The following is a 12,257-nucleotide window of genomic DNA, read 5'->3' on the forward strand; positions in this document are numbered from 1 at the left end:
GGGATTCTGGAATTACTGATGATGACTGCACAACTCCATACATAAATATACTCAAGAGGAGTGAATTGTATGCTGTAAAGTGGTACATTTTATGGCATATGAATTATATCTCAATTTTTTTTAAAAAAAGAATACCTGGGATTATATTAGAGCATGCCCTGCACATGTAAGTGCTTAATAGATATTTGTTGAATGAATGCATTAATGAATGTAACATATATTTATTCATTTTACTTAAAAAATTTTTTTTGATGTAAGAACATCTTATAAAGTACATTTGTTTGATCCTCACAGCAGCTGTGAGGAGGAGGCAAGGCAAGAATAATGATCCCCATTTAACAGATAAGGAAACAGAGGCCTGGAAAGATTAAATGACTTACCCAGGGCAATTGAATTAAAGTTTTAGAGAGCTGAAATAAGTTTTTATGCTATCTCCTCCAGCCCCTGATTCATTAAGCAAACCTTAACCAAGCACTTCTATAATTGAGCTATCCCTGAGGATGGTGAGATACTGATATCAATGTGCCAAGACCTCTCTCATTCTCAGTAGTCAAGAGGGAGACTCAAATGAAGAACCAAGCCCTGACAATATGTTGTGATTAGTACTGAAGGGAGGTGGGCTCAGGGGCTGCATTGCCTGAAGGGGCTCTGACCAGCCCTGGGGATAGCAGGGTGATTGCCCTGGAGTCTGACAACTGACTGGACCAGGAAGGATCAGAAAGATGGCCAAAAGAAAGGACAAGGTGTGGCCGGGTGTGGTGGCTTATGCCTGTAATCCCAGCACTTTGAGAGGCTGAGGTGGGCAGATCACTGGAGGTCAGTAGCTGGAGAACAGCCTGGCCAAGATGTGAAACCCTATCTCCACTAAAAATACAAAAATTAGCCAGGCATGGTGGTGCATGCTTGTAATCCCAGCTACTTGGGAGGCTGAGACGGGAGAATCGCTTGAACCTGGGAGGGTTGCAGAGTCGAGACTGAGCCACTGCACTCCAGCCTGGGTGACAGAGCGAGACTCCATCTTGAAAGAAAGCAAGAAAGAAGGAAGGAAAGGGGAGGGAAGGGGAAGGGAGGAGAGGGGAGGGGAGGGGAGGGGAGGGAAAGGTGGGCAGGGAAGGGAAGGGAAGGGTGGGCAGGGTAGGGTGTCTTCATGTCAGTCCAGGGTGCCCTTGAATCCTGTGATGAGATTAGGGCTGGCTTTGATTCAGAAGAGCAGGAGTCACTGATGAATTTTAAGCAGGCAAGGAACAATGCTAGATTTCCCTCTGCCCTCCATCCAGGGCAAGCCCATTTCAGCCCATTCTTCAATACCACTCTCCCTGCCCACCCTCCTCCTCTGTACCCTCTGCACTGGTCACACGGTGAGCCTGATAGAGGTGAACTTGAGCCCAGGAGCCCTCTCTCTCAGACCAAGCTAGTCCTTGCTTCATCACTCCAAGTAGCCCTCCTCAGTTTGAGTCCGCCCCTGACATTGCTGTTCTGGCCTTCAACTGATCACAACTAGAAACTGTCGGTAACATTATCACTAAGCGCTAATAACCATTGAAACAGATGACCGTTTATCAAGCCCTTACTCTAAGCCAGGCATGGTTATAAGTGATTCATTTCTGTGTCACTTAAAATCATTTAATCCTTATCCTAAGAAATAGGTTATAGTATAGTCCCTAGTTGGCAGATCAGGAAACTGAGGCACAGAAAGGTGTCATAATTTGCCTAAGTGTTGGTGAAGGTGGGATTCAAAACCAGAGGCTGTACTGAGTCTTATCCACTGGACTGTAGAGCACACAGGAGGAAAAGGACAGTCAGTCCAGCTGAAGACTGGGTGAGCAAAGAAGGACTGGTCCGGTGAACTTGGCAAGCCCCAGAAGCACACACAGGCCTTGAAGTCCATACATTCAGCGTGATGGACAATCTGCCTTTTGCCTTTGAATCTAGGATTTCTGAAGCTCTAGGCCGACTGTGTCCCTGTCTGTTTGATGTAGCCTGGCTGGAGCCTGAGCCCTGGACAGCCAGATTCATATTTTCTCTCTCATCTGTTTCTCTTTCTCCTACCCACCACCCCAGTGCTTGGGCCTAGAAATGGATTCTGCCTCCAGCTGCTCCTCCATTGAGTCCTGATTTAGTCAGCACATTGTTATTAAAAACTCCAATTTGTCCTGTGTACTGGGATACAGAGGCCAACATGGCAGGTAAACACATGCTGTGGTCTGGATGTTTGTGTCCCCCTATAATTTATTTGTTGAGATCCTAACCACCAAGATAATGGTATTAGGAGGTGGGGCCTTTGGGAGGTGATGAGGTCATGAGGGCTCCACTTTCATGAATGGGATTAATGTCCCTATAAAAGATCCCAGAGCCTTTGGTAGTTCATGAGCATGATGATTGGGTATTCACGCACGTGTGTGAGATGTGCCACCTTCAAACCTTGTTACAACATCAACGCATTACCTGTCTGACATGGGAAAAAAAAAGAGTGATCTCAGAGACCTAGATTTCCCTTCTACCATATGATGACAAGCTAGAAGGAGCCATCTCTGAACCAGAAAGCAACCCTCTGTAGACACAGAATCTGCTGGCACCCTGATCTTTGACTTCTCACAAAAATGTGAGAAACAAATTTTTGTTATTTATGAGCCACCCAGTTGATGGTGTTTTGTTATAGCAGCCCGAAAGCAGAACTTCATACCATTCTCTGGCATTTCCCAAGAGGTAGTGGCAAAGATGTCTCTTGGTTCCTCCATGGGATGCATGATTTCGAATTTGGAAAAATACCTCTGTTGGGGGAGGTAGCATGTGCTGGGAGCCCTTGTGTTAGGAGTTAGGCTTGGACTGTGATGCTGCCTCGTCTGTTGCCATGCTGGGTGACCTTAGGCTGGTCCTTGCCTCTTTCTGGTCCTCTTCCTCCCCATCTACCAAAGGAGGGGATTGGCTGGAATATGAGAACAGTCCCTGGCGTTTGTGGGGCATTTGCCTGGTCTATGTGTCATGTGCTTACAGGAGCCCAGGCTGATTCCAAGGTCCCTTCCTGCCTGGCAGTTGGCTCCTGGGTCTCACAGGCCCTGGAAGTGACCTCTGGGCTAGATAGCTCATCAGCTTCCCCACACTCTAGCCTGTGGGGTCTCCTGCTGGCTTCTCAGAGCTGATGGAACAGGTTCCAGCAACACAGCCCCTGACACAGAAGCCAGACCTGTCCAGCAGGGACCCCATGCACTGGTGGGTGTAACGTCTTATTCTTACCTTTGGGCAGGAAGTGGGGAAGGCTGGAGTGGGGATGGAGTGAGAGCAGACCTTCAAGGCCCCTGAAACTATGCAGTTAACCTAGTCCTGCCTCAGGAAGGGTGGTGAAACCAAAGCCCTAGAAGAGCAGCTTTCCCCAAGACTTTGCCAAGTGTCACCAAACTATGGTGGAACCCAGATCTACTGACCCGTCCCTGCACAAGTGAGTCGTGTGCTCAGCTGTTCCTGGGCCTTGCTCACGGAGTGGGGGAGGGCAAAGGATAGAGCCTGTGTGCACCTGGCCAGGTGGAGAGTGGCCACATTTTATCCTGATGCTTATGGTTGGTGGGGGAGAAGTGTCTCCATGTCATTTGTCATGTTTCCCTGCCTCCTGTCATGTTTCTCGGATAAGTTCCTGGGTCTCTTGCCCAATTGATTCAAACAGCCTATAGGTTGAGTGTCCAGAGGAGGGGGTGATGCAGAGGGCGAGCCTTTGTGCCAAATGGGGACAGAAGGCCTGGTGAGTCCTGCTGTGCACCGTTCCTGGTGGTGGAGCCGCTCAGCTGTGAGTGCCCATCCTTTCTCCTGGCCGTGGCCATGTGGCCTAGGCTAGCAGGCCCTGGAAGAGCCTCTCTGTGTCCTTCCTGGTTCTTGGTGTCTACAGCCTTACCCACAACCCTGAAGCTCTGGGCTCTGCTGCTCAGCTCTGGCAGAGAGACTGGTTTGGCAGGTTTAGCCACACCCGTGAGCAGTGTGAGGGCTGGGAGCTGGGGTGGGGCACGGCTGAGGAGGCAGTGCTGCCCTGTCCTTCCCCCCATACCCCCAAATCCCAGCCTCACTTCTGCTGCCTTTTCTACCTTTCTCAAGGAAGGCTTCCTGGCAAGCTGGAAGGCAGAAGCCACGCAGACTTCTAGTCCTGGTTCCACTACTTACTCGGTATGTGGCCCTTGGCCAGCCCCTTTCCCTTCTTGGACCTCAGTGTCAGCACCTGTACAATGGGGCTTTGGGCTCAGTGATCCTCAGACAGCCACGTTGTATGATTCTAGTTGGGACTCTGCCATTTTCTCTCCATCCCTGAACAAACGATAGAGCACTGACTGCCGCAGGTTCTGCCTTGGTAAAATGAGTGCCTCGACCCTTGCTTGCTTCCTGGGGATGTCGATAGGATCAGCAACATCCTAGCAAGCATCCAGTCTCCATGGGAAAGTTTTCTTTCTATAGTTTGGCCTGCCCTTATCTGGTTCAAGTAGAAGGAGAGATGATACCTAGAGATGGGGCTTTCTCTAGGCCCCCTCCCACACTCCACTTACCCTGAGACCATAACTGACTGAGAACGAGGCTTTCTGGACAGCTCTGTGATTGGGGGGAGGGGCAGAGGTAGAGAACAAGAACACAGAGGAAAGGCCCTCGCACTTGCTGCCTCTCGTTCCTCCTGACCTTCAGATCAGCCCAGGGTTCGGGGGAAGAGGGGAAGGCAGGAAAGTTCCACCGCTGCTACAGGCCCCCTCTGTGACACTGGGAAAATTGTGTACTCTCGCTGGACCTCAGTTTCCCTATCTAATCAGGAAGACACATGTCTTCCAGATCACATGTCCTCAGAAAATTTAAGTTCTGTTGCTTTGTTTGTTTGTTTGTTTTTGAGACAGAATCTCGCTCTGTTGCCCAGGTTAGATTGCAGTGGCGCAGTCTCGGCTCGCTGCAACCTCTGCCTCCCGGGTTCAAGCGAGTCTCCTGCCTCAGCTTCCCAAGTAGCTGGTATTACAGGCATCCACCACCATGCCTGGCTAATTTTTGTATTTTTAGTAGAGACAGGGTTTCGCCATGTTGGCCAGGCAGTTCTCAAACGCTTGGCCTCAGGTGATCAAAGACCTCAGGTGATCCACTACCTTGGCCTCCCAAAGTGCTGGGATTACAGGAGTGAACCACTGCGCCTGGGCAGAAAATTTAAGGTTCTGACAATGTATAGATCAGAAGAAACAATGGGAGTTAGATGAAGAGGACATTTCCAGTCTGAGATGGGGGATAGAGAGAGAAGAAAAAGGGAATTAACATTCATTGAGCACCTATGTGCCAGTGCTATGCCAATTACTTTGCATACAATACATACACCGTCTACATTCCCAAGTCTCCTTTCCAAGTGGCAGCCAGAGTGAACTTTGCAAAATACAAATTTGACTGGCTGCGGTGGCTCACGCCTGTAATCCCAACACTTTGGGAGGCTGTGGCAGGAGAACGGAACCCGGGATGTGGAGCTTACAGTGAGCCGAGATCACTCCACTGCACTCCAGCCTAGGCAACAGAGCAAGACTCCGTCTCAAAACAAACAAACAAAAACAAAAACACAAATCTGACCATGTCACTCAGTGCCTTTCCTCTGCCCTTAGAATACAATCTAAACTCCTTACCATGGTGTACAGAACCCTGAGTGAGCCGGTCCCTGCTCCCCCTTCCAGATATCTATCTCTACTGGTCTCTATTGGTCATTGGAAATGATTCTATTGGTAATTTCCGTCAGCCACAGGAGTCTTCTCTTTATTCATTTAGCAAATTCATTCCAGCCTCAAGACCTTTACACATGCTTAGGTTCCCTCTGCTTAGAATTCTTTTCCTGGCTCTTTGCCACCTTGGCTCTTTCTTATTCTTTACGTCGCAGTTTAATTTAGTCCTCCCACCCCCTGCACTGCTTTTTTCACCACCTCTTGATTCCTTCATAATGCTTATCACAATTTGTAGCTATTTGTTTTTTTCTTTTAATGTCATGTTCACTCTGGATTCCACATGGCATGGTGCACAGTAGGTATTCAATAAGTATTTGTTGGATGAATGAATGAATGAATGAGTTGTAAGGAAATGAGAGAGTGCTGGTTGAGTGCCTGGCATAGGGTATGGCTCTTAGGAGGTGCTCATAAATGGCAGCTTTTAGTGAAAACTGACATGGCAGAGATAATAAATACCCACCGATAGATTGCATACATGGTGGGTAGGGGATGCAGCGGGCAATTAAAGTTGGAAAGTGATGCGCTCGTGCCAGATCTTGGGGGTCCCTGATGCTTGGCCAAAGAGTTTAGACTTCCTGAAAGACAGTAGCTGGAAGTCATTGCTGGGCCATTAATGTAACTATAAATCCCTACTTCTGAGATGTGGGCTCAGCCACTTTGCGTTCTCAAGGGGCTGTGCTGTATGGTGGTGGGGGTGCAGGGTGGTGGACAAACCCAGAGAGAGACAGGCTGGGAACCTTTCTGGTGTCATTCTCTGAGACAGGCTATCCCCACAGGCCCAGAAGGAGGGGACACAGTTAGGAGCACGCTGTGTTTTCTGATTCCACGTGGCCATTACACTGTTTCTGGGGAGTGGAGGTTAGGGGTGACCTAAGAGTCAGATGCTTGAATTTCTATTTGAGCCCCTCCCCTTATCAACCATGTGACTTCTGCTAGGCTCATTCAAATCTCTGATTCTGTTTCTTCATCTGTAAACAGGCTGCTGTTCGTACCTGTCTCATAGTTTTCTTGGGGAGGATCAATGAGGTAGAACCTGCAAAGGGCTTAGCAGAGAGCCTAGCACCTACTGAGCGCTCAGTAAAGGTGAGCTATTATCTTCCATTCAACAGTGGGGGATTCAGAAAGGTAGATTCAACCACAAGTGCACAGAGGCATGAAACAGGAGGGTGCTTTGGAATGGCAGGAGTTTCCTGTGTGTGTTGTGGATGGCAAGGAGGCAAGTGGAGTGGCAGGTGGGTCCAGCTCCTGCAGCCCGTGTATACTGGCCAGGAGCTGACACTTTATCTGGAAAGCGATGAAGACACTGCAGGGTATTAGGCTGAGAATGATGTGATCCGATTTCTAGCAGTGGGGGGATGAATTGGAAGGGTAAGGCTGGAGACCAGGAGACGGATGGTAGGCTGTTGGTGTGGCCTGGTGAGAAGTGATGGGCTTCATCTCAGGCTCGTGGAAGTATAGAAGAGGGAATAGATCCCAGAGTGAGTAGAGACAGAGAATGGACAGAGTGTGGGGCCTGATAGGTCTCCGGGAAGGGAGGGGGGAGAAAGGAACTTGTTTTGGATGGCTGCAGGCTTTCTCAATGGGGTGGCTGACGAGATTATAAAGCTGAAAGTATGGACAGTGCATGTGGGTTTTGATGCCTGTAGTTTGACTTTTCTGGGAATTCAGTAGCTCCCTGAGAAACCTCTCTTTCATCTGACTCTCTGTGTAGAAAATCTTTCTAAAATCTCTGAATGATGACTCCTCCATTAGGGATGAGGAGGGCCTCCTGTGGGGACACTGTACATACCTCCTAAGGAAGGGTGGCAGCTTGGCCTCCTTTGGTGGTAACAAAGCTGGGGATTTTATTTGGAAGCTGTATTTCAGAGTCTATCAGTTTTCTTGTGATTTTCTTCAAAGCATGTACAAAGAGGCAGTTCCAGTTAGTGGAATATATATATTTTATATATATATATATATATATATATATATAAAATTTTTTTGAGACGGAGTTTCTCTCTTGTGGCCCAGGCTGGAGTGCAATGGTGCCATCTTGGCTCACTGCAACCTCTGCCTCCTGGGTTCAACTGATTCTCCTGCCTCAGCCTCCCGAATAGCTGGGATTACAGGTGGCATGCACCAACATGCCTGGCTAATTTTGTATTTTTAGTAGAGACGGGTTTTCTCCATGTTGGTCCGACTGGTCTCAAACTCCCGACCTCAGGTGATCCACCTGCCTCAGCCTCCCAAAGTGCTGGGATTACAGGTGTGAGCCACCATGCCCGGCCAGTGGAATGTTTTGTGTATTTATTCCACTGCTCTGGGCCAAGACTAGGCAACTTTTCAAGAGTGGTGAAAGGTAAGCTCCTGCGTGCTCCCTCTCCCTATTATTTTCTTGATGGGTGTGGACTGGAAGCTCACATTCCAGAGAAACTTAGGTCTTAGATTATCTGTCTAATTTTCCTTACGGATGGGAACAAGAGAAGGTGCATGCAAGTTGCTCATGATTGTGAATAATGCCACAGCTGGGCTTGGCCCAGGCACCTCACTGCCAGCTACGGGCTTTCCCATGGCATGCAGCTGGCACTGTCTCTGGAGAGGAGGATAGGGGTGATGAACTCGTGAACATCAGCACAGTCCCCAGCCCATCTCAGAGGCACACACCTAGTGGCAGCGGGAGGGCCCCCGCAGACTGGAGAGGACTCAGCTATTGTCCTAAGCCTCCGACAGTGAGGCTCATCCATACCCCGCCTCCCATCTGAGATGAGCTCAGAGATATGACTGAAGTTTCAGGGCTAAAACCAAAGGGATTGGGTTGGTACCCCATCCTTATGAGAAAAGCAGAGGAGAGCCCTGTCTGGGTCTGGTGGAATACAGTCTGCATCCCCACCCAAGCTGATTGCAGTGATGAGGAGATGCCTTTGTCTGAGTTGCCAGGGGAACCGAAGTTTCTGCCTTCTTCTGAGGCCCTGATTGGCTCCTGCTGGAGCTTAAGCTTTGGTGAATGGAAGGGCCTCTCTTCTGCCTACACCTTCCCTGAGGTGAGAGACAAGCAAGGCTGGAGTCCCCATGGATGCACTGTGTTGGTGTCTCTGTCCTACCTCCTTAGCTGGGGGTGCTGGATACCCTTGCTTATTCATCTTTCACTAATCCCAGGCAGCATCTGCTCCAGGCCTTTCATCCTTCTGGGTCCAGGAAAACTAGCCTAAGAATCAGGAAACCTATACACCAATCGTGACATAGCCGGACTCACTCTTGGCCTTGGGCAGGTCTCTTCTCCCTGGGCCTCTGTTTCCCTACATGGAAAAATGAAGGCATTGGGCTAAACTCTGGTCCTTCCAGCTCTGACTTCCCTGACCACACAGCCCACATCCCCTCCTCTCTGACCTTCCGTGGCCCTTCACATGCCTCTGACCGCATTCTCTCTCGTATGTTCCCTTGTAAGATGCAGGTCAGAATAGGGGGTTGCAACCAGCCTTGAGAATTGTTTTGGTTTTCTCTAGGAAAAATTGTGCTCCCTGAAGCCTGTCCTAAAAGCCCCACATCCTGCAATCCCCCTTGTTCTCATCTGTCTCACCTGGACCGAGCCCCAAGGTCAGAAGCCAGGAGGAACAAATGATGGGTGCTCATGTCTGTTGCAGGGTGGGGCTAGGCAGTGTGCAGACAGGAGCATGCGGGGGTGGACGGGGGCAGCTGGAAGAGCCCTGGAGCTCAGCAGTCCTGGGTTCCAGGCCTAACTTGTCTACCTGCTGGCTAGGTGACCTTGGGAGGGTGGCTTAGTTGCAGTCTCCCCATCTATCACACAGGAATAATAATGCCACCTTACAGGGCTTGTTGCCAACATGATGTGTCTGCCATACAGGAGACACCAAGTTCCCTTCCCTGCTCTCTCTTCTAAACAAGGCAGGGAGATAGGGAAAGTTCAGATCGAGGAGGGGCCCTAGGCTGCAGGACCTGAGGTGCCCCAGGCAGGGCCTTAGATGCTGCTCATTCCTGGCAGTGCCAAAAAGCAGGGAGAAAAAAGTATTGCCTTGGGCGGATGGGGGAGGCTGTGTGTCAGAGCTAATGTTTGAATAACACTTTTAAGATCCTCCAGGGACCTCAAATGAGGATTTTTCAGATGAGCTGAAAATGGAGCAAAGTAATGAGACTGAGCTCACTGGCAGGAAAGGGAGCAACCTTAATTGGTACTGGCCCTGCCTTGGCCCAGCGACACTCATTACCACAGGCTGCCCAGGAGGATGACCCGTGCATTTGGGCTGTAAGCAATGTCAATTTCTTAGCATGGGGTGTGATGGGGTTGCATCTGGTAGTGACTCAGCCCTGCTTCTTATTGACTCACCAGGTTGAGGGTTAGAGGGGTCTTCTTAGACCTTCAGAGCCTGGTTTAGTTTTTAGCTTTGTGACCTAGCCTCTCTCCACCTCTAGGGTCTAGAGGCAGCAGCCCAGACCTGGCCACTATCTGTCAGAGTTGTGGTGGGAGGCAGGGATGGGATGTTGAAGTCAGGCATGAGTTGCTGGGGGACCTTCCCTCCTTTGCTGAGATTTGCCTGGTGTCCTGGATGAGGTGGGTGGAGAGAGGGAGGAAGGGGCATTCTCAGAAGAAAAAAGACTGGTGGGTGTGTGGGTGGGTGAATTTGTCCCAGTGAGATGTGACTGTCTGGGCAAGCTTGTTTTTGTGTAGCTTACATGGAGGAGGCACAGAATGTAAGGGACGTGTCTCAAAGAGGCTGAGGGATGGGCCTAAGAAGCCAGCATGGGCAGGGGTAAGGGGTGGGTCCTGGGGGTGGTTTGCGAGTCCCTGTGGAAACACAGGTGGTAGAACTGGTATGGACCAAGAGAGTCCTATTCTGAAGACACCAGAAAATTCTGACCAGGCTCTTGTACGTGAGGCCTCTCCTGTTTTGCTTGGGCTGGACTGGGGGGTGAATGGCCGTGGGTGTGTGTATTACCGCTTCTCCTGGGAGCCTGGTTTGCATTGTAAATACTGCTCCTGGAGCCGCTGGTCATGGTGGGGGCACTTTTTCAGACGCCTTCCTGGGGAATGTGTGAAGGCTGATTATTAGATCATTCTTGGCACCTGGTTTGCATTATGAATGCAATTGGGGGGCATAAGGGCAAGCGTCAGGTCACTAGTGGGTCCCAGGCCACCCTGACCCCAGGCTCACTGCTCCTGAAGCGCTCCCTCTCCTTGATCTCCTGGGCCAGCACACCCCACTTTCTGGCTTTCTCACCCCCTCTCTGGCCTGCCTTCATTTGCCTGTTCCTGCTCCTCTCCTTAACCGTTCAGTGTGTGGGTTCCTCAGGGCTGCATTGCAGTTATTGTCTTTAAAATAATACCATTTTTTAATTAAAAAAATTCAATTTATTCATTTATTTTAAAAAATACAAAGGAGAGCTCACTATGTTGGCCAGGCTGGAGTGCAGTGGCAACTCGCAGGTGCAGTCACAGCCTCAAACTCTGGGACTCAAGGGCTCCTCCCACTTCAGCCCCTAGAGTAGCTAGGATTACAGGAGTGTGCCACTGCACCTGGCGGTTTGTTTGTTTGTTTGTTTTTTGTCTTTGAGATGGAGTCTTGCTCTGTCACTCAGGCTGGAGTGCAATGGCGCGATCTCAGCTCACTGCAACCTCCGCCCCCCAGGTTCAGGTGATTCTCATGCCTCAGCCTCCCGAGTAGCTGGGATTACAGGCACCTGCCACCATGCCCAGTTAATTTTTCTATTTTTAGTAGAGACGGGATTTCTCCATATTGGCCAGGCTGATTTCGACCTCCTGACCTCAAGTGATCTGCCCGCCTTGGCCTCCCAAAGTGCTGGGATTACAGGCATGAGCCACCTTGCCACCTTGCCCGGCAGTTTTTTTTTGTTTTTTTTGTTTTTGTTTTTGTTTTAATTAAAACCATAATAACATAGTACCAAGATTTGGGAAAAATAGGAAGCAGAAAAAAATTACTCCTAAATGTGTTTGGGAGCTTGGAGTGTTTCCTTTCACCAGTTTTCCTTTGCTCTTTCTTGCATAGTCATAATTTCTACCGCATCATCAGTACTACCCTGCATTTTTCTCTTAACGGTGTATCGGAAGCTGCCTTCTGTGTCGTTACTGAGGATTCTATTAAATACATGATCGACTCATCCCTTTTCCTGCTGATGGATATTCAAGCTGTTTCCAGTTTTTTTATTATGAATAACAGTGCAATGAACATTGCATAAAATGTTCTTCCTGTATTTCATATGATGGTGTATCTTGGGGTGAACACCCAGGAAGGGAATTCTGGGTAAAAGACTGTGGCTGCCTTATAGGCTCTCGGTAAACTTGCCAAACTGCTATGCCAACCTTTAACCCCCAGCATCCAGGGTGAATGGCAGGAACTGTTTTTTATTTCTCTCTCTTTTTATTTTATTTTTTAAAATTTATCTCTCTTCCCACCCCACCCACCCCCCAAGATGGAGTTTTGCTCTTGTTGCCCAGGCTGGAGTGCAATGGCATGATCTCGGCTCACTGTAACCTCTGCCCCTGGGTTCAAGGGATTCTCCTGTTTCAGCCTCCTGAGTAGCTGGGATTACAGG

The 12,257-nt window shown here is 49.4% G+C and overlaps 1 protein-coding gene and 1 non-coding gene across 6 annotated transcripts in view; both read left to right on the forward strand.

Moving 5' to 3' along the window:
* The window catches only part of EPB41L1 (erythrocyte membrane protein band 4.1 like 1), a 138,282-nt gene that overhangs the window by 25,486 nt on the left and 100,539 nt on the right, over positions 1–12,257 (forward strand). The window contains exon 1 of one of the 5 annotated variants that reach the window (XM_073009390.1): positions 2,167–2,186. The exons of 3 other annotated variants lie outside the window; for them this stretch is intronic. In XM_073009390.1, the coding sequence (XP_072865491.1) occupies positions 2,180–2,186 (7 nt within the window). In that variant the 5' untranslated portion in view covers positions 2,167–2,179. Of the gene's footprint in view, positions 1–2,166; positions 2,187–4,080; positions 4,150–12,257 lie in introns of those variants that run through there. One more of the 5 variants, XM_073009372.1, reaches the window with a different exon arrangement.
* On the forward strand, positions 2,352–2,455 carry LOC119622641 (small nucleolar RNA U13). The gene has a single exon (XR_005239247.1). It is a non-coding gene; the product is annotated as a small nucleolar RNA U13 (small nucleolar RNA).

Source organism: Chlorocebus sabaeus, chromosome 2, assembly GCF_047675955.1.
Source record: "Chlorocebus sabaeus isolate Y175 chromosome 2, mChlSab1.0.hap1, whole genome shotgun sequence".
NCBI classification, from domain to species: Eukaryota; Metazoa; Chordata; class Mammalia; order Primates; family Cercopithecidae; genus Chlorocebus; species Chlorocebus sabaeus.